Raw genomic sequence first — 22,378 nt, 5'->3', positions numbered from 1 at the left:
TTCTGACCTGGCTTCTTCTTCTTCTTCAAAGAACTTCTTTGGGTTTTAACGGCAGCTTGCATCCTTGATGTTGCATTACTGCCATCTTCTGGTTCTAGTTATTTCACATTTTTAGTCATATTCTTGTCATTAGTCCCGATTTTGTCAGAAAACAAATCAAATATTTAATTCCTTGTTCACTCTTACTGCAGTCCATTATACTCTTTACTCCATGTCCTATTAGTCCTATTTTTTCCATGTCTTTTATCATAACTATTCTCTGTAATTCATATTTTGAACAATTAATTTACACATGTGTACAGTCTCAGGTATTCTTTTAATTGAGTATAGATGTCTTCCTTTAATTTCTTGGGATAACTGGCTGTCTCAAGTCTGCACACAAGTCACCTCTCGATCAGGGGGGTAATCGAGCGCTCGATTTCCGTACCACCCCCGGGAGCCGCCATTGGCTAACAAGCCTTCACCTGCTGTTAGCATCCCATTGACTCCCATTCATTTTGGCGTCACTTCGACAGCGAATAACTTTACATCTGAGGCGTTTAAAGACTCCATTTGTCCATTGTTTATTTCTAAAGAAACACGACAATGTATAAAAGGCTCCATTACCTTGTATCTTACGTTATGGCCCCGTAGAAGCAGTTTTTGTAAAAGTAGGCTAACAATTGCGTCATAACCACGCGACTCTCTGGAAATTACCGTATAGACAGGAGGAGAAGCTCGCAGTCAATCGGGGGGACGTGGAGGCATAAAGTCCGATAAAGTCAAGGGAGAAGCCCATAGAGAGTCATGACGTTGCTCCTGCTCCTAGCTCATGGACAGCTCCTACTCACACTCTCCGTCTCTGCGAGATTCGGAAGGGAATGGTTCAGATTTCGCTTGGCACAACTACTAGAAAACTTACAACTGTCAGGCAGGCTGCTCACGTCACATCTACGTTGTCAAGCTCAGTTTGAGTCTGCGCAGTACGCTCAGCCATCAGGAAGTGAGGGCTTCTGATTTGCTTCACTTCTCTCCGTTGAAACCTATGGGGTCGCTGTGTCCAGTTTATATACTGTCTATGCTCTCGATGCATCCTCGGTAAAAGGGGCGGATCAAGAACACATCCGGGGATTTGAACTGGACTTGGCTAGATGTGAACATAGATATCATATAATAAAGGCTTATATGGATATCTATGGATGTGAACTTTGAATTGGAACAGTAGGCCTAGCCTACTTGGGCAGCGACTGATGACGTTTCACAAGTCCACAAGAACACAAGTAGGCTACAGACAAGAACGCATATTTAGAAACGGCCTTTGTTATCCCATGAGGCCACGATAGAGGATTTATGAATGGCAGTAAAGCTACGTGACTGACGTTGGTTGGTCACATGATAATGACAACATGCCACCCTAATCGACAATTGGAGACCTATTTCATGACTTAATAACGATATTAAATGTATGTGCCATTATTTTTTTGTAGAAAGATTAAAAAAATGCTTAGAACAAATTATAGATGATTGCCAATCAGGATTCATGAAGGGCAGACATACAGTATAAGTAATCATTTTCGCTTGGTCCTAGATTTAATTGATTAAAATGAGTATATTGATAGTGAAAGTTTTATATTTTTTGTAGATTTTTATAAAGCATTTAACACCGTTAATCACAAATTTATGTTTGAGTCTGGATTTTTTTGGGCTTTGGTAATTTCTTTAAAAGGACAATTTATACTTTATATAAAGGGTGTATAGCTCAGTAAAACTTGCACATGGCACTACCCCCAGATTTCTTTCAGAAAGAAAATTAGGCAGGGATGCCCAATCTCCTTTTTTTGTTTTTACAATGACTCTTTACAATAACAAATATAATTTTCACAGAATCAGGATTTTAGAAAGAGAAATAAAATGCAGTCAATTAGTCAATTATGATACAACAATATTTGTTAGAGATTCATTAGACATTAAAAGTGTGATTGATTGTTTGAATTACTTTTAATTTTAGGGTTAAAATTAAATGTAAACAAATGTGAGTTATTAAAAATAGTGAACTTCTTGGTATTGATGGCATCCCTTGTTGTAAAGTTTTCTTTTATCGAAGCAGAGACCAGGAGACAGTTGGGATCACGTTCAACAGAAGTTATTCTTTATTTGAGCGCGGCTGCGGTTTCGTCCAACATAATCTGACGTGAATGTTCCTTACAGTTTATATACATTTAGGGGCAGGAACCGAAAAAGACAGGTTTAGGAACCAGTTTTAGACTGAGAGCATTGCCCACCCTAATCCACTCAGCATATCTATTCAAACACTGAGACCCCGAGTACAGGACTGGCTGGACTTTCTTGCTAAAACACAAACTCCAAGAGTTTCAGTAAAACAGGACTGACCAGAGTCTTTTGCTAGAAAACTCTGATAATCATAATTTATACCTAACCTTAACATGCTAAATTCAATGTAAACCTAAATTAAACATTTGAATAAATTTGCATTCCCACACCCTGTAAAGAATGTTGTTACATATTTAGGAATCAAAATATGTAAAGATGAAAAGGAAGGTCAGCTTAATATTCAATCTGTTGTTCAAAAAGTTAAAAATTGATTTAATTTATGGTTAATAAGAGACTTGTCAATGAACAGTAGAATTATTTAATCAAAAGCTGAATGTTTATCTCGTCTGCTCTGTCCTGCTATTTCACTAGAAGTCCTGAATAACATCATTAAAGAAGTTGATCAAAATATTTTCAATTTCATTTGGAGAAATATTACATTAAAAAAGGTACCTTAACTAATTTGGTTGGTTATGGAGGTTTACATTTGCTTGATTTCAGCACTTCAAATACAATTTTAAATAGATGGATCAAGCATTACTTTCAATACATAAATAAAAGTTGGTATTTAATTCCTAATCTAATTTTAAAAAGATGGGTGGGGTTGCTTTTCTGTTGCAATGCAACTTTGAAATCAGTAAGATTCCAGTCAGATTAAGCAATGTATAATTTGGAATCACAGATATATAATGTTTAAACATAAAACTCAAAAATGGGTTGATAATGGCACTATATTTGTTAAAAAGTTATTTAATGAAAATGGTGTATACCTACATAGAATTTATTCAAAGGTATAATATTAAAGAATAACGAATATTGTATAGTGTTTGATGCTATACTATCCAGTTTAAAATATCTGTTTAAAGGAAATGTGAATAAGGAGACTGTGGGTCTCAGACCTGATGTTTCAATTAAAGGAGTTACTATTACTGATAGAAGATGCAATAATTACTTTATAAGGAAGTTACAAACAGAACGTGCCCAATATCTTCTAAAACATACTGACATTCTAAACTTGAGAACTTTGACTGGATATTTGCATGGTTGCTGCCTAAAAAATAGGTTTCGCACTGATGTAGATGTTAAATGTGATTTCTGTGGGACTGAGAAAGAAAGTGTTGTCCACTTATTTTTGAATTGCATTTATAGTAAAATGTTTTGGATAGATTTCGAATGTTTCCTTTGTAAATACTTAGGCATGAAAGTTTACTTTTCTGAAAAATATGTATTTTTATTTTTAATTTAATAGACAAAGATTACGACCAAGTGTGGCCTTTATTGTTAATCTTTGTTTGATTATGGGGAAATTCCAAATATATAAACAAAAATGGGCTAAAGGAAAACCAAATTTTTTGTTATTTCAGATAGATATGAAAAATTATATTGAGTTAGGCTACTACTTGGGTTGAAAAATAGCAAAGCAAAACGCACTAGGTCTCTATATTAAGCTTTTATGCTATTTGTATGATGATCTCATTCCTGTTCCTTTTTCTGTTTATATTATTTTCTTTCTTTCTTTTTTCTTTCTTTTTACTTGTTTTATTGTTTAGGCTATACTATATTTTCTTTTCCTATTTGTTGCAGTCTATATTTGTTCAATATTTTTATATTATATGTTGGACTATTATCGTTTATTATTCGTAATGTGACTGGCATTTAATAAATAATAATACAAAATCCAAATGAATAAAGCCCATTTATGATTTAAAAAAAAATGACAACATGACAATGTAGGCTACGTCCAGATTACATTAATATTACACACATACTGAAATTTTTTTTTTTAGCGGTCATTAATTCTCATGAAGTAAATACTTATTCAAAATAAGTTCATACTCAAGAGAGTATGCAACGCAGTCCGCCATTAAATAAGAGAAGAAGAAGAAGGAGAGTATGCAATTTCGGGCGCAGCCATGGAAAGTCGCATGGTGTTGTCGTGGACGTGGAGATGATGTAATCATTTGTCGTCGGAAGAACGCTTGCGCGCTAAGCTCACTGATTGTGCTGATGCAAGACAGTGGATGAGAGTAGTTAACCGTGTGAACGATATTTACCAGGACGAAAAACATTGATATTTAATTTAATCATCATGTCAGAAGACGAGGTATTGTGGTGGTCTATTTTTATATTTTGTTAATATTCACAGTTTAGTGGAAATATTCAATCATTTTGTGACTTTGGAACAGATTTGAGAGCAGTTACAGTGTTGCCTATAACGTGCTCTAGGCTGCGTTTGCTGTTTTTTTATTTTTATTGAATTATTACGTATTATTTCTAGTTGTATAAAATGCAAAAACTAATAAAGAACACTCAAACATTGCTTGAGTAGTAAAAAGGAGTCAGTATTATTTCCTTCACCACAGCGAGGCATGCTTTAGCAAATGATTCTGGTGCCTTATGTGTCCTCAGATTTTATTCGACCCCACTACATCAAAGAAGAAAAAGAAGAAGAAGAAGCCCTTCATGCTCGACGAAGATGGAGATGGGCTTGGAGAGGAAGCCCAACAGGTTGAACAGAGAGAAGTTGAGCCTGAAGCAGGAGAGGAGCGAGAAATCGACCCTGAAGATGATGACATCAAGAAAAAGGGTGAGAGGCCATTTTTCTCCATAAACCATGCAGTGTTTTGCTTTTCTCTTGTACCGTGGCATTGGGTTTAGTCATGTTTCTCAACAAATGTATTTAAACCAGAACCTTGAAAAGTTGTGTGAAGGAGTTTGTAAAAATGTGCTATTTGAGATTGGGTCCTTTATGACAATGTTCTACAACTATCTTTACAGAGCCTTCGGATGATTTAGATGATCTGAACTTCTTTAATCAGAAAAAGAAGAAAAAGAAACCAAAGAAGGTGTTTGAAAATGACATTGAAGAAGGAATAAAGGTTAGCAGTTGTTGATAAGGAAATTGTCTGGTAATGAATGGTTTAATGATTCACTCTTTGCAATACACATGAAATGAGTTTCCTGTGACCAGTAGCCTACATAGCTGGATAATTAAATGGGACCCTCTTTTAGGTGTCTTTAAGTACTATGTACTAACACTTAAATGATTTGTCCATTCATGTCATTAAAAAAATAAATAATAATGTGGCGTCGTAATCTTTAATCAAAACCATTAAAATTTTTCTCGTTTGAGTGTCCATTTCACTTGGAGATATGCAATGGGGAAGAAAAGACAATCACAACTTCTTTTTTATTATCTACTTTAATTCACTTAGAGTGTGCTGCATAACTAATATTATTTAAAAAATTGGACCCACTTAATATTAACTGTCCTTAACTACTGTGTACTAGCGTTTACAATTAATAATTTGATACAATGCACTTATTAAGGCTTTTCACACCTGAAATGGTAATTCTTAAACCCTGGGTAAATTGAATCCTGGGTTATCATTTCTCATAATTAACCTAGGGTTAACAATTAATCATTATAATAATAATTCATAATCTGCTATTTCAAATTGTACACTACCAATCCCTGGGTTAACATTCTTATTTGTATATTTACGGTGTCAGTGAGTGTCATGAATTGGACGAATGCCTTGCATTGCAAATCCTCATATTATATATTGCTACCTGTACTATCAGGTATATACTGAAGGGAGTTTTTGGACTGTAAAGGAAAGAATGTAATGATCTCTTCTTCACTCCAATTGTCATGTGTTCTGTCACTATTCAAAAATGTTCCACTCAAACACTGAAATATAGCCTACTGTTTAGCAACACACAGTGTTTCTGTGACTGTAAAACTTGATTATGAGTGAACAAGAATATGTGAATGGCTGTCTGTTGCAAAGCATCTAGCTGTAACATTCCAGCACTTGCCTCATTTCACACTGTACACGTTTGGCACCGCAATGCGGGGTTGATACAGCAAAAACTCCGTAACCCTGGGTAAAACGCGGTGCTAACACCGCTTCTAAAATGTGTGAAATGCTTCTTTAGCCTGGGTTAAAACCAGGGTTTAGAACAATGATAACTCAGGTTTAAGTGCAGTGTGAAAAGCCCTATTGTGTGCATTGTTTTTGTCTTTTTAACTGGTTTATTGAAACAAACTGTCCAAAAGAATCAGTTTGCAGAAAAAGAATTGGACTTCCCATCACTAATGTGATGCCCAGTAAGCATATTTTCTTGTATTTGATAGTTCTTCTAACGGCTGTTGACTCTTTTCATTTTATTGGTGACCAGGAGCTGAGAATTGAGGGAGACCAGCAGGAAATAATGGAGGAAGATGATTTGGACTTGATGCTTCCAGCTAAAAAAAAGAAACCAAAAAAAGTGGAATTTGTTGAGGAGAGAGACACTGTGGAACAAGAGGATGGTATGAACATACACTTTATTTAATTAGAATGTGCTGCATTATTAATATTATTTAAAAAAAATGTATATAAAAGGTAGGAGTTACAGAAAAATACTGTGTATAATCAAGCTTTCAGTTAGCATGTACTGCAATCTACAAGGACATTTTACTCTAAAATCACATCAGCCTCAAAACTGGCTGTAACGGATTTTTTGTTTGAAAAAAATGGGGTTTTTTTTGCTTCGATTCTACATAGGTTTTCTTCCATATGTCTGCAAAAATAATTCAGATCCAGTTTGTGTTACTTAAATATATAATGTCAGGTTTAAGTTTCTTAAAGGATAAGTTTGGTATTTAGGGCCCGAGCACCGATGGTGTGAGGACCCTCTTGGAATTGCTCTGTTTATTATTATTATTATTATTATTCTTCTCCGCATTTAATTGCATTTTTGAGGGCCTAAACATGCTCGAAAACTCACAAAACTTTGCACACGCGTCAGAATTGGCGAAAATTTACATCTGATATAGGTTTCAGAATTGGACGGGGCAAAATGGCTCGATAGCGCCACCTATAAAAGTTCAACGGAGTGCGCCTCCCGCAACGTTCCACGTACGTGCACGAAATTCGGTACATACATGTAATCACCTAATACCTACAAAAAAGTCTCTTGGAGCATAGCCCTAAACACAACAGGAAGTCAGCCATTTTGAACTTCCTCTCAGATTTTTGTGCAGTTTTTGCCATTTTCAGGCCTCGTACTTAAACGAACTCCTCCTACAGTTTTAATCTGATCATCTTCAAATTTGGTGAGTGTAATCTTAAGGCCTTTGCGACGTTAAATTGCGAAGATCTTGAGTTTTCGTCGAAGGGCGGGTCCTCGGCGTCCTGACAAATTTCGATGTTTCGCCATGAAACAGGAAGTTGCTGTAACTCAGGCATGGAATGTCCAATCTGCCCCAAACTTCACACGTTTGATAAGCGTTCTGTCCTGAACACATGACCATGCTCATATTCAGTTATAGTCATAGCGCCACCTGCTGGCAACAGGAAGTGACATGTTTAACACTGTTATGGACTCCTAATAACATATAAAAAAGTGCCAGCAAGTGCTAAACATGCTAACAACATACTAGAAGCATGCTAAAACATGCTAGCAAACTCTTAGCTAAGTGCTAAAGCATGCTATTTTTGCAATTAAATAGGAATTTGCTGTAACTCAGGCATGGAATGTCCAATCTGCCCCAAACTTCACACTTTTGATAATCGTTCTGTCCTGAACACATCTACATGAGAATATTCAGTTATAGTAATAGCGCCACCTACTGGTAACAGGAAGTGTCATGTTTAACACGTTGATGCCATTCTAGCAACATGTTAAAGATGCCATTGACTTCTAAACATGCTAGAAACATGTTAAAACTTGCTAGCAATACTTAGCTAAGTGCTAAAGCATGCTAATTCAATGAAACAGGATGTTGTTGTTACTCAAGAAGGCAATGTCCAATCTGCGCCAAACTTAACACTTTTGATAAGCGTTCTGTCCTGGACACATGACCATGCTCATATTCAGTTACAGTCATAGCTCCACCTGCTGGCAACAGGAAGTGACATGTTTAACACTGTTGTGAACTCCTGATAACATATACAAAAGTTCCAGCATGTGCTAAACATGCTAACAACATACTAGAAACATGTTAAAACATGCTAGCAAATACTTAGCTTAGTGCTAAAGCATGCTAATACTGCAATTAAATAGGAATTTGCTGTAACACAGGCACGGAATGTCCAGTCTGCCCCAAACTTCACACGTTTGATAAGAGGCATGGCCTGAACACATCTACATGAGAATATTCAGTTATAGTAATAGCGCCACCTACTGGTAACAGGAAGTGTCATGTTTAACACGTTGATGCCGTTCTAGCAACATGTTAAAAATGCCATTGACTTCTAAACATGCTAGAAACATGTTAAAACATGCTAGCAATACTTAGCTAAGTGCTAAAGCATGCTAATTCAATGAAACAGGATGTTGTTGTTACTCAAGAAGGCAATGTCCAATCTGCGCCAAACTTCACACTTTTGATAAACGTTCTGTCCTGAACACATGACCATGCTCATATTCAGTTACAGTCATAGCGCCACCTGCTGTCAACAGGAAGTGACATGTTAAACACTGTTGTGGACATATAAAAACATTAAAAAGTGCCAGCAAGTGTTAAACATGCTAACAACATACTAGAAACTTGCTAAAACATGCTAGCAAACACTTAGCTAAGTGCTAAAGCATGCTATTGCTGCAATTAAATAGGAATTTGCTGTAACACAGGCATGCAATGTCGAATCTGCCCCAAACTTAATATGTAACATGCAAGAAACATGCTAGCAACACATAGCTAAGTTCTAAATCATGCTAGAAATGCTAAAGAAAGTTGTTGTAACTTAAGCATACAATGTCCAATCTACCCCAAACTTCACACGTTTGATAAGAATTATCTCCTGAACACAAGTCCATGCTCATATTCAGATATAGTCATAGCGCCGCCTGCTGGCAACAGGAAGTGATGTTTAACATTGTTCTGGACTCCTAATAACATATAAAAAAGTGCCACCAACTGCTAAACATGTTAGCAACATACTAGAAACATGCTATCAAATACTTAGCTAAGTGTTAAAGCATGCTATTACTGCAATTAAATATGAATTTGCTGTAACTCAGGCATGCAATGTCCAATCTACCCCAAAATTAATATGTAATATGCTAGAAACATCATAAAACATGCAAGAAATGCTAAAGGAAGTTATTGTAACTCAAGCATACAATGTCCAATCTGCCCCAAACTTCACATGTTTGATAAAAGTCCTGCACTAAACACATCTACATAGCGATATTCAGATGTAGACATAGCCCCACCTACTGGCAACAGAAACTGACATGGTTAAAACAGTAATGCAGTACTAACCACATAACTATTGTGTACTAAGCATGCTAGAAACATACTAAACATGCTAGCAACTACTATACCTCCTTAAATGCACATTGCCCAACCATGCTCTGTCTTTCTAAAGCCACCGAGTGACGATGGCACGAGTGCGAGGGCCCTTTCATCGCTGCTTGCAGCTTTAATTTACACTTAAAGCCCTGTTTTCAGATAGCTTCTGATGAAATAGAACGGTTAAGATTGAAATTTGGACATGCTGCTGGTCCGAGAATTTTCGGTTTCTGTGGTAGCACCCCCCCCCCACCTCCACAATGGCTGCATATGGCTACTGGAACAATCCTTCCTAAAACGCATTAAACTTTCGTTTACAAAGACGTGAAACTCACAGAGTGGTCAGGGGTGTTCACTGATATGCTCACACAAAAATCGCTGCAAAAGATGCTTTCCAACAGGTGTTTTACCATTCGTTGTAAAACTGTGGACTAGGCATGTGCCGGTATCACATTTTCATGCTGCGAGTAATTGAGTGATCTTTTATCACGGTATACGGTATTATCACGATATTTTAATTGCACATGAGAAACAGATGGATTTGGGGGGGGATGTAAAAAATTAAATAAAACTTGCATCACAAGGTGTAATTGTGATTGTCAAAACATTTGGTAACTAAACTGAATTTTATTAAGTTTAGTGACAACATCATGTTACAATGATTACATGGTACAATGACTGGTAGGCTACTGTTTGTATTGCTTAACACAAATTTAACGATTTCAATTCAATACTTGGGATTTGATTTAAATCTTGATTCAATATTGACTTATTTTGGATAAATATTAGGAAGGCTACAGTAGATAGCCCACATGTTATTTTTTTCTCATGAAAAAAAAAAAATCTCACATAATGCTATGTAACCATATAGAGCCCTATCAGCTGGTATTATTAAAGGTTACAAATAACTAATTAAATCAAATATAATGTGGTTTTCATTATAATAACAATTATGTAATGACACAAGTAAAAATATAATAAATATGTAAAAAAGTGCAGTGCACATATTCAGCAAAATACTCCTCTTTATGTTTTAGTCATCTAACATGCTGCTGGTCATTAAATAGTTTAAATGTAACGTTCTGTGACACAATTGTTCTCCTGTTTCATATCAAAAGTAACCTGCTCTGTCTTGTTTGACGGTCTTCGTGTCCTCTTTGCTCCGCGATTTTTCTCTGCGTGAGAAAACGGATGTGTGGCGTGAGCGTGTGAGGAGTCTCGCGCTGAATGCGTCGAGTTGGCAGCTCTGCTTTTAGAAGCGGGATGGATCCGGATAGATCGGCGGCGGCCATAGACTGTAGGCGGCGTTCCTCCTTCCGCCATGCTGCTTCTCCATGTGAGGACTGTTTACATTAGACTAGAAGTGCGCACCGGCCGCATGCTTATACACGTGGCGATTGTTTACATCAGAGTGCGCACGTGTTTCGCGCAGCATAGGCAGTGCTTGTTTAAGCGGTTGATGGAAAATAAGCTATAATGCGCGTTCTAAAAATCTAAATTCGGATCTATTATTTTTCACGGTATTTTGAAGTGCCCGCGATAACAATATCGTGCATATTCATTACCGCGATTTATCGCATTACCGAATACCGGCACATGTCTACTGTGGACCTATTTTTCCAAACGCCTCACACCAGTACATTCTTCCGTTGAGAGCTTGAATAATAGACACCCCAGCCCACAAACAACCCCATTTCCATTTCCGGCGGCGGAGTAATACCGTACCTCACAGCACATCCAATACAAGTCAATGGAGTTGGACAAAAACTACGATAAAACCTGTTGGAAAGCATCTTTTGCAGCGATTTTTGTGTGAGCATATCAGTGAACACCCCTGACCACTCGGCGAGTTTCACGTCTTTGTAAATGAAAGTTTAATGCGTTACTATTAGAACTGCTATGACAGTAGATCATTTTAAATAGGGATGCACCAATATCACTTTTTCCAGAACGAGTCTGATACCGATACTTTCATTTTTGGTACTTGCCGATATAGAGTACCAATACCTGTATTTTCACAGCATTTGTAATTTTTAAATGTATCAGCTAGAGCAGTGGTTCTCAATCCTGGTCCTGGGGACCCACAGCTCTGCACATTTTATATGTCTCCTTTATCTGACACACCCAGTTCAGTTCAGAGCTCTTTCCTAACGAGATGATGATCTGAATCAGGTGTGTTAAATGAGGGAGACATACAAACTGTGCAGAGCTGTGGGTCCCCAGGACCAGGATTGAGAACCACTGAGCTAGAGAATCCAAAATCATATAAATCACATTAGTTGGCTTTCATTTTTTCAGCAAATATATATTTTTTCCAGTTATTTTCATGCTTAATTAAGCCTGCTAAAATGTATTGAATGAGCTTCTGTTATTTTCACTGTTCATTCTATTGCTCTATTATATTTTATCTTCCATTTAATAATACAGCGCATATTTAGAGCTGCTTCAGCACGGCTCAGTGCTGAGGATTGGGTCAGTCATTCAAATGTTTAGACAGCAGTGAAATATTACAATTCTCTATTCCAATTTTGATACTACAGCAAAACTACTAGCCTAATTGTCCCAACTCCATGTAGCTCACCCCCCCATGTAGCTCTAACAGTAGTTTTCAGGTACAGAAATTTGAATAAAGTAATCAAATGTGAAATAACTTCCCGTGGGCTCACCACCTGCAGGAGGGACCGTAAGGGGCCGGTGCTGAGAGGATCGGGCGGCAGTCGAAGGCAGAGGCCTCGACGACCCGATCCCTGGACACGGAAACTAGCTCTAGGGACGTGGAACGTCACCTCGCTGGCGGGGAAGGAGCCTGAGATTGTGCGTGAGGTTGAGAGGTTCCGACTAGAGATAGTCGGGATCACCTCTACGCACGGCTTGGGCTCTGGAACCACACTCCTTGAGAGAGGATGGATTCTTCACCACTCTGGAGTTGCCCATGGTGAGAGGCGGCGGGCTGGTGTTGGTTTGCTTATAGCCCCCCAGTTCAGCCGCCTGTGTTGGAGTTCAGTGTTCGGTGAGGCCATGGAGAAGGACTATCGGCTGGCCTCGAAGAGATTCTGGCAAACCGTCCGGCGCTTCAGGAGGGGGAAGCAGTGCCCTACCAACGCTGTCTACAGTAGAGGTGGGGAGCTGTTGACCTCAACTGGGGATGTCGTTGGACGGTGGAAGGAATACTTCCAGGATGTCCTCAATCCCGCCGTCACGTCTTCCATTGAGGAAGCAGAGGCTGAGAGCTCAGAGGTGGACTCGTCCATCACCCAAGCTGAAGTCACAGAGTTAGTCAAGAAACTCCTCGGTGGCAAGGCACCGGGGGTGGATGAGATCCGCCCTGAGTACCTCAAGTCTCTGGATGCTGTGGGGCTGTCTTGGCTGACACGCCTCTGCAGCATCGCGTGGCGGTCGGGGACAGTGCCTCTGGTGGTCCCTCTTTTTAAGAAGGGGGACCGGAGGGTGTGTTCCAACTACAGGGGGATCGCACTTCTCAGCCTCCCTGGGAAAATCTATGCCAGGGTACTGGAGAGGAGAATACGGCCGATAATAGAACCTCGCATTCAGGAGGAACAGTGTGGTTTTCGTCCAGGCCGTGGAACACTGGACCAGCTCTATACCCTCTACAGGGTGCTGGAGGGTTCATGGGAGTTTGCCCAACCAATCCACATGTGCTTTGTGGATTTGGAGAAGGCATTCAACTGTGTCCCTCGCGGCGGCCTGTGGAGGGTGCTCCGGGAGTATGGGGTCCGGGGTCCTTTGCTAAGGGCTGTCCGGTCCCTGTATGACCGACGCAGGAGCTTGGTTCGCATTGCCGGCAGTAAGTCAGACTTGTTCCCGGTGCATGTTGGACTCCGGCAGGGCTGCCCTTTGTCGCCGGTTCTGTTCATAATTTTTATGGACAGAATTTCTAGGCACAGCCAGGGGCTGGAGGGTGTCAGGTTTGGTGACAACACGATTTCGTCTCTGCTCTTTGCGGATGATGTTGTCGTGTTGGCCTCATCAAACCAGGACCTTCAGCATGCACTGGGACGGTTTGCAGCCGAGTGTGAAGCGGCTGGGATGAGAATCAGCACCTCCAAAGGAAAAGGGTGGCTTGCCCACTTCAGGTTGGTGGAGAGTTCCTGCCTCAAGTGGAGGAGTTTAAGTATCTTGGGGTTCACGAGTGAGGGAAGGATGGAACGGGAGATTGACAGACGGATCGGTGCAGCTTCTGCAGTAATGCAGTCGATGCACCGGTCTGTCGTGGTGAAGAAAGAGCTGAGCCGCAAGGCGACGCTCTCGATTTACCGGTCAATCTACGTTCCTACTCTCACCTATGGTCATGAGCTTTGCGTCATGATCGAAAGGACAAGATCCCGGATACAGGCGGCCGAAATGAGCTTTCTCCGCAGGGTGGCTGGGCGATCCCTTAGAGATAGGGTGAGAAGCTCGGTCACTCGGGAGGAGCTCAGAGTAGAGCCGCTGCTCCTCCACATCGAGAGGGGTCAGCTGAGGTTGCTCGGGCATCTGTTCCGGATGCCTCCTGGACGCCTTCCCGGGAAGGTGTTCCGGGCGCGTCCCACTGGGAGGAGACCCCGGGGAAGACCTAGGACACGCTGGAGAGACTATGTCTCCCGGCTGGCCTGGGAACGCCTCGGTGTCCCCCCGGAAGAACTGGAGGAAGTGTCTAGGGAGAGGGAAGTCTGGGCATCTCTGCTTAGACTGCTGCCCCCGCGACCCGGCCCCGGATAAGCGGAAGAAGATGGATGGATGGAAATGTGAAATAACACTGCATATTCATTACTTAATAAATTAAATGTAGATGGATCTTTATAAAGTTGCAAAAGGTATTTAGTTAAGAGCAGTGAGTGATTTCTTTGTCCTTTGTTTGATTAACATTAAAACAGCAGCAGGTTTATTAGAGTGCTGTCCCTTTATGACCGAATGCACGGGTCCGATAAGAAATAGGCTACTGTCTATGTTCACTTAACCAACTATGTTTACTAGGATACTCCCCAAGAAAGGGCGTTTTTACATAATTTTGTGTGAATTCGTCCATACAAGTGCAGGATGTGAAAGTGCACTGAATTTAAATCAATTCAGTATTCATGCGCTGTCTGATTTTCGGGGCACGCACCATGAAACTTTTTGACTTGCATTCGTCCTGGAATAATGTAGGGAACCACTCGCTATACATAAATCAGATAACGATTCATGCTTCAATTTAGTTTTAATCCACATGACACGTGTGCTGTATCGGTATCGAATCAGTATCGGTATCGGTGCATCCCTAATTTTTAATCAACTTAAGTCTTATTTGTTTTCTATAGATTTAAATCAATGATGTTGTGGCTATTTTGACTGGTTATTGTTTGTGTCAATCTCTATTGAGTTCTATATTATGCTATGTACAGCACACTGGTCAGCTTGTTGTTTTAAATTGTGCTTGTATAGATAGTGACATTGTCATTAATGTCAGGGAAAAAAATCATTGTTTTTTTTTCCTCTTAAAGGTGTTTAATGCACTACATGATGTACCGTTTCAAATTATGAATCTTCTAATCTTTGAGCTTATGACAAAGATTTCATGTGTGCTGATTAAAAATTTTAATGTCTGAGTTCTTCACATATATTTTATTACAGTCATCGAGGATGATAAAAGCACAGAAGGCATCACATTCAGCTCACAATCAGCATGGGCAGATTCAGAGAGAGATTACACTTATGATGAGGTATGAAGTTGATTCATATGATGAGTACTTTCTATCTTCTATATCACACATCACTCTACCCAGTGTTTGTGACAGTTTTCCTATAATTTTGTACATTATTTACTTGTCTGTGTCTATACAGTTGTTGAGCCGGGTGTTTAACATCATGAGGGAGAAAAACCCTGATATGGTTGCAGGAGAGAAGAGGAAGTTTGTGATGAAGCCGCCTCAAGTGGTCCGAGTTGGGACAAAGAAAACATCTTTTGTAAACTTCACTGACATCTGCAAACTGTGAGTGCAAACACTTAGCATGTCTGTTGAGTTTTTTTAATGAATGTATTTTCTAGGAAATAGTGCAATGGATGATATATGGGTCAGTCACACATTACGCTATTTTTGTCCTACCTTTTAATTGATTCAAAAATACATTAGAGCAGCACAAAAAAATCATACTAACAATGACTTGAATACAAGCATATTTTTAAAATTTCTTGAAGCATGTTTTAATTTCTGAAGATTCAATTTAAAGGGACTTGTCAGGGTGATACAATTGTCCTGATATGATAATAAAATAAATCCTCATTAAAATGATCAAATTAATATTTTTAAAAGATTTGTCTACCAAACAAATCAAGTGCACTAAAATGCAAAAAAAAAAAAGAAAGAAAAGAAAAAACATGACCCTCATGACTGTCTCAAGGTATATTTTAAAATTGTCTAGACAAGGTTAGTTCAGGTTGTAAAATTACAAATCTTATATTTCTGTATTAATAAATAACTTAAATATATTAGATATACATTCAAATATTTTTGTAATTTAATTATGAATTTATTTAATTATAATTTATGATATTTGTAAAAAAAGAAAGAAAAATCTTCTTGAAGTAAGTGTGTACACCATGTATTCAGAGTGATGATAATGGAAAAGTTTGTGAGTTTGTGAAACCAACATGGTGCAAACAGTACCTTTCTAATAAGTGTTTTCCTTTTCTTCAATCTGTACACTTTTATTGACATTGACCAATATATGAATTTAATTAAACCAGTTATTCTAATATATTGGCCTCATTTTGTCTATTAAACCATAGCATGTTTACTTTTTCATCTTCAGGTTGCATCGACAGCCCAAACATCTTTTGGCATTCCTGTTAGCCGAGTTAGGAACAAGGTGAGTTATTAATTGCTTTTCAATAATTGTCAGATGTGAAAAGGTGATTTTTTTTCCTGTAACTAAAGAGATGTCTTCTTATATCCAGTGGCTCCATAGATGGAAATAACCAGCTTGTAATCAAAGGACGCTTTCAACAGAAACAAATAGAGAATGTCTTGAGAAGATATATAAGTAAGTCAAATATTTTGAATGTATGAATATGTAGTTGGTTTACCAATACTACATGCTAATGTACAGGGGTTGGACAATGAAACTGAAACACCTAGTTTTAGACCACAATAATGTATTATTAGTGTAGGGCAAAATAATGTATTATTACTGTAGGGTCTCCTGCAGCCCAATACAGCATCAATTTGTCCTGGGAATGACTGAAAAAAGTCCTGCACTTTTTTTTTTTTTATCATTCCTCTTCCAGAACAGTGGCCAGGGCACTATTTGATGCTGGTGGAGGAAAACCTTTACTGACTTTACTGATTTTTTTTGTGTGGATTTTTTTGTGAAAAACAAAAATAGTCTTTTCACGCAAAATTAACGCTGCAGCCATCTGATATAGATATGCCATTTCACATGGCTATGAGCATGATATTGCTCATATATATTATTTATTTATTTATTTATTTATGCTGTTCACCTTTTTTAGAATTTATAAATTATAAAGATATTGTTTGGTAAGTGAGACCTCCAACTGTAGTCCTTGGAAACCAAAAAACTAGTGGAATTTCTTCCTGGAATTTCATTTTACATTATCAGTATGAACCCTGAGCCTTGATGTGTGTTTTGGTGCAATATCATGCTGATACATGGCACCCCCTTCAGGGTATATTTGAGCTATTAGGTGCACTAGTGATGCTCCGATCAGCATTTTTGGGGCCGATCACCGATTACCGATCACCAAAATCATGATCTGCCGATTGCCGATCACTGCCGATCACAGAATGGAAATATGCTAGAGTCAAGAAAATCTTGAAGAACCACCAATATTTTTTTAATTGTAGTTAGAAAACAAGATAACATAAGGCTACTGTAGGCCACCTTTTCCAAATAAAGCACAGTATAATTTTTCAAAACAAAGAGGGGTCAGGCAGACTACAATGGATGTAGTTGAGGAACTAACTACATCAGATCCAAAAAATAAAATAATGACAATGACATTTGAGGTTATTAAAACAGTAAGTCCTACCCCTCGACTGCCAAAAATAAAAGTGTTAGAGCGAGCAAAATCAGCAGGCGAGAGGAGATCAAGCGCGAGAGTGCTGGGAATGATCATGCGCGCGTGCACGCGAGTGCAGAGATGTCATGCGCCCGCGCAGGGTTTGAATGAGCTCGCGAGTTCCCGTTTCCTCGCGCGTAGATCTGTTATCCTCTCGCGAATGTCATTTACCGCGCGCGCCAGCATCAGTTGTGCGCTCGTTTATAATTGCCATTGAATTGCCGTCATAGGAGAACTCATTTTGCCACTGTTAAGCAAGCTCTGCTCTGCTGTTGTGTTGCCGCGCATGCGGAAAAGTTGCGCAAGTTATTTACGTCACGTGATCGGCTTTTTTGATCGGCGCTTTTGGGGGTTGCCGATCAAGCTATTTTTTGCCAATATCGGCCGATCATGATCGGCGGCCGATCAATCGGAGCATCACTAAGGTGCACATGGTCATCCAGAATGGTTCAGTAGTCCTTGGCAGTGACGCACCCCCAATCAAGCACAGTATGGAATGCAGCTCAAACCATCACTGATCAACCCCCATTCTTCACTCTGGGCATGCAACAGTTTGGGTGTTAAGCCTCTTTTGGGCTTCTCCACACTGTAACTCTGATCGATGTGGAAAAGACAGTGAAGGTGGACTCATCAGAGAACAATACATGTTGTCCACAACCCAATGAAACCGACATTTGGCAATGGCACGAGTGACCAAATGTTTGGCTATAGCCGCCCGGCCATGAAAATGTTATCTGTGGTGCTCCCAATGAACAGTTTTGTTGGAAACAGGAGAGTCGAGGTGCACATTTAATTCTATTTTATGTTTTTTTTGGATACAATCCGGGCTAGTATCCAGACATCCCTTTTCGGACCGCTTTCTCTGCATTGACAGTTACTCCTGTTGGACGTGGTTCGTCTAATTATCCTGGATACCATGGCTCTTGATACACCACAAAGGCTTGCTGTCCTGGTCACAGATCAGCCAGCGAGACGTTCACCAACAATTTGTTCTCTTTTGAACTGATGTCTCCCATTATGTTGTGTGGATTGCAATATTTTATGTACAGCTTTGCTCTGCTAATTTAACCTTCATTCTTTGCTCTTACTAGTGGAATGTAAAATCAGGGAAGATTGGCATAATTTACCATGTTCAGATGGACTGAAGCTGTCAAATCACTACAGTTGCAGGCAGCTCTCAAACGCTGCTGTGCTCAACACTAAACCACGTTGAAACATTATAAACATTTTAGGGTCTTCAGACTATAGAGCGCGAACAAAAATAAGCACAAGACTACTTGAAAGCAGCTGCCCATCAGTGGGTACCGAATTGAGTAAAAGTAGTCTCTTGGCTATTGGAACCGCAGTCCGTCCGTGCCTATTGATTCCCCAACCGCATCCGCAATGCAAATGACAATTTAAATATTATTCCACCCGTTACATCAAAATAAGCGGTTTACCTCGCGTGCAGGACTCTGATTTAGTTTACGTAATAGATTTTTGACAAGGCATTTCTCTTTTCTCTTTTTCACAGAGGAATATGTGACTTGTCATACCTGCCGCTCACCGGATACAATTCTGCAGAAGGACACACGTCTCTACTTCCTGCAGTGTGAAACCTGTCACTCACGTTGCTCTGTAGCCAGCATCAAGACAGGCTTCCAGGCCGTCACTGGCAAAAGAGCCCAGCTTCGAGCCAAAGCCAACTAATACAAGCACCCTGTTCTGGCCCCTTTCTCAGACTGATGCTCTGCTGACAACTGTCCTCACTGCTCTCCTTTGAAGCGCAGTTGAATGACCCAAGGCTTGGACCTCAGGAGTGGCCTGTAGAAGGTTTTGAGTGTAATTTTATTAATAAATCTGACTCTGAAGCTAGAGTGCTTTTGTGAACAGGCTGCCTCTGATTTGCTCGTCTTACTTTACCTCCTTCCTCTGGAAATATTATGTTTTTCCCCTCTGTATTCAGCATATCTGATAACCAGAGCATATTTCTGTATATATAGTGAATATTGCTCTCAGAGCAGTATTTTTTCAAAGAAAAATACAAGGATATTATTGGATGGAAACCAGAAATAGGCATATATCATCTTCCTTGCTTTTGAAAAATGAACCATAGCCTTTTATATTGAACTTTGTTTTAGCAATGGAAAACTGATTCTCCAAATGTCAACTTATGTTTTTATGGGACAGTCATTGCATAAGAATGCAGGAATGTTCAGACTAGATCCAAACAAGTTTTTTGTGATCCAGGAATCCAGCAAAGTGTGACTTCGAATCTCCTCTGAACGCTAGAAAATGAGAGCTCAGTTCCAAATTTAATGACACAGACAAATACATATTGTGCCGTTTTCTTTAATAGACAGCAAATGTGTGGGCATGTTTTGCAGGGCTTAGATGGAAATAAAGGCTTGTTTGCATATTTGAAATTAGTTTTTTTTTTTTTTTTTTTTTATAAGCATGGAAATCATTAGTTTTTTGCCTTTTGTTTCTTGCTTATTGATGCATTCATGAATTATTGTATGTGCAAGCCACATTATAGAATTGCTGCAGCCAGTTTCTCTGTCAACAACAAACAAGGCATTCCCTCTTTACATCTGGATCTAAATCAGCTAGTATCGCCATCTGCATTGATGGTCAAAATGGGCCACAACTGAGATTCAACTCTGGCTGATAGAAAAAAGAAAAAGTGTTGCCTGTCTGTTTTAGTTCATGTGTTTCATATTAAAAGATTTAAAATAGATTTACAGATTAACAGGATAATCAGCAAGGATACATTAAATTGATAGAAATGATAGCAAAGATTTTTTTTCAACATTGTTGCAAAAACAATTCTATTTCAAATACTGTTATTTTGAACTTGCTGTTCATCTGGAAAAATGTATAAAAAATATTAAGCAGCAGGTTTTCAACATTGATAATAATAAGATCTGTTTCTTGAGTACCAAAATCACCATTAGAATGATTTTGAAGGATCATGTGACAATTAAGACTGGAGTAATGATGCTGAAAATTCAATTTTGTTTTTGCATGAATAAATTACATTTAAAATATATTAGAATAGAAAACAGTTCATTTAAATTGCAATAATGTTTCATAATATAATTTTTACTGTATTTTGATCAAATAAATGCAACCCATGGGAGTATAAGAGACATACTATATTACAGAGTACATTATAATTTTGGGGGATTTTTTTTTATTACCGACCCCAAACTTTTGAATGACAATATATCTAAGAACTTTTTAAGGCTGATGTATCTTCCTCAGTCTAAAAAGTAATTTTGTAAACTTTGTTTTTCTAACAAAAACAAAGTTACTGGCTACTGGTCTTGGCTGGTCTCCTAGCCTGACTAGCTTACAAGTTTTGTGGCTGGTTGCATAATTTTTTTAGACTAGTATTACATATTAGTCATTCATTTTTTTTCAAGGCTGGTCATATCTTTTTAAAGTCAGTCTAATTTGAATCTGAAAAGACTGATACTTATTACCCCTTGATTAACTAGTGGGTCTAAAAGGTCCAGTGGTTCACCCAAAAATGAAAATTACCCCATGATTTACTTACCCGCAAGCCATCCTAGGTGTATATGACTTTCTTTTTTCAGACGAATAGAATCATAGTTAAATAAAAAAATGTCCTGGATCTTTCAGCCAGCTTTATAATGGCAGTGAATGGAGAATATGATTTTGAAGGCCAAAAAAGTGCATCCATCCTTAAAGTTCTCCACTCGGCTCCGGGGGGTTAATAAAGGCCTTATGAAGTGAAACGATGCGTTTTTGTGGGAAAAATATCCATATTTAAAAGTTTATCAACTGAAATTGATGGCTTCCGAAAGACGGTTGTACGCATCGATTTACGGCAAAAGAGTAACTCTTGAACTGATGCATGAGGCATTGACGAATGCGGAAGCGCAGAGGATAGAGCAAAACAAAACACGTCTAAAACGCAATTTTTTGTAATGTAATGTTTTTTAATGTTTCATTTCCTTTCTGTGTACTAAATGTGCAGCTTATGATTGTTTTACAGAGTCATTCATTATAACAGTACTCGTAGATCTCAGTATTTTCATATGAAGTAAAGACATTATTCATAATGACAGTTAGGCTACATGTTACAAAACAGTGGAGATTATAGTGAACTTCAGGAGAAATTCCCTCGCACTGCCCCCACTCTCCATCATGAACAGCACTGTGGCAGCAGTGGAGTCATTCAGGTTGCTGGCCTATACCATCTCTCAGGACCTGAACTCACAAATGCCCTGTTCAAATACCCACACTTGCGGTCTTGGCCACTTGAGAGCACGTGCACGCGACAGGAAGTAAGTGCGCAAGACTGTCCCATATCTTAAAAATGCCAAAGTGCAGTGACCTTAATGCACACTAAACCCACACTATCTGGCTAAGCGTATCCCATCATGCATTATGCTCGGGAACTCATGTGCCCCGAAATTGCGAGATGTTGAGGAAAACATTCTGCTGTCATTTAAATTAATTAGATTCTGAGTCAGAAAAAAACTTTGGGTGTGTCTCAATTTGAAGGCTGCGTCCTATTGAGGCTGCATATCTCGGCTGCCACGTCATCCAGCTCCATCAAATAACGTCTCAATTTCAAGGATCCTTGGAAGGCAGCCTTCGTTACGTGTCCTGTCATTTAGCTAATTTTCAAGGATACATCCTTCAATCACCCACAATCCTTTGCACACATTCCCATTTTCAAATAAGAAATTACGGAAAACGAGTCGGCA

The 22,378-nt window shown here is 38.9% G+C and overlaps 1 protein-coding gene and 1 long non-coding RNA gene across 2 annotated transcripts in view; one reads left to right on the top strand and one right to left on the bottom strand.

Annotated features, from left to right (window-relative positions):
* LOC309512292 overlaps positions 1–22,378 on the bottom strand; it is a 101,274-nt gene that overhangs the window by 14,389 nt on the left and 64,507 nt on the right. The gene's annotated exons all lie outside the window — the stretch shown is intronic.
* On the top strand, positions 4,257–20,062 carry LOC309512275 (eukaryotic translation initiation factor 2 subunit 2-like). The gene is made up of 9 exons (XM_082187794.1): positions 4,257–4,414; positions 4,720–4,897; positions 5,089–5,189; positions 6,496–6,628; positions 15,209–15,297; positions 15,419–15,567; positions 16,388–16,444; positions 16,533–16,618; positions 19,171–20,062. The coding sequence occupies exons 1-9, from the start codon at positions 4,400–4,402 to the stop codon at positions 19,344–19,346; spliced, it is 984 nt and encodes a 327-aa protein (XP_082043920.1). The 5' UTR covers positions 4,257–4,399; the 3' UTR covers positions 19,347–20,062.

This window comes from Leuciscus leuciscus (genome assembly GCF_965113295.1).
Source record: "Leuciscus leuciscus genome assembly, chromosome: 13".
Taxonomy (NCBI): Eukaryota; Metazoa; Chordata; class Actinopteri; order Cypriniformes; family Leuciscidae; genus Leuciscus; species Leuciscus leuciscus.
Note: the sequence above shows the minus strand (reverse complement) of the source record. Positions and strands in the feature narration are given on the sequence as shown.

Coding starts and splice junctions, on each gene's coding strand:
- LOC309512275 (XM_082187794.1), top strand. Junction 4,898..5,088: donor TGATGACATCAAGAAAAAGG/GTGAGAGGCCAT, acceptor CTATCTTTACAG/AGCCTTCGGATGATTTAGAT. Junction 6,629..15,208: donor CACTGTGGAACAAGAGGATG/GTATGAACATAC, acceptor ATTTTATTACAG/TCATCGAGGATGATAAAAGC.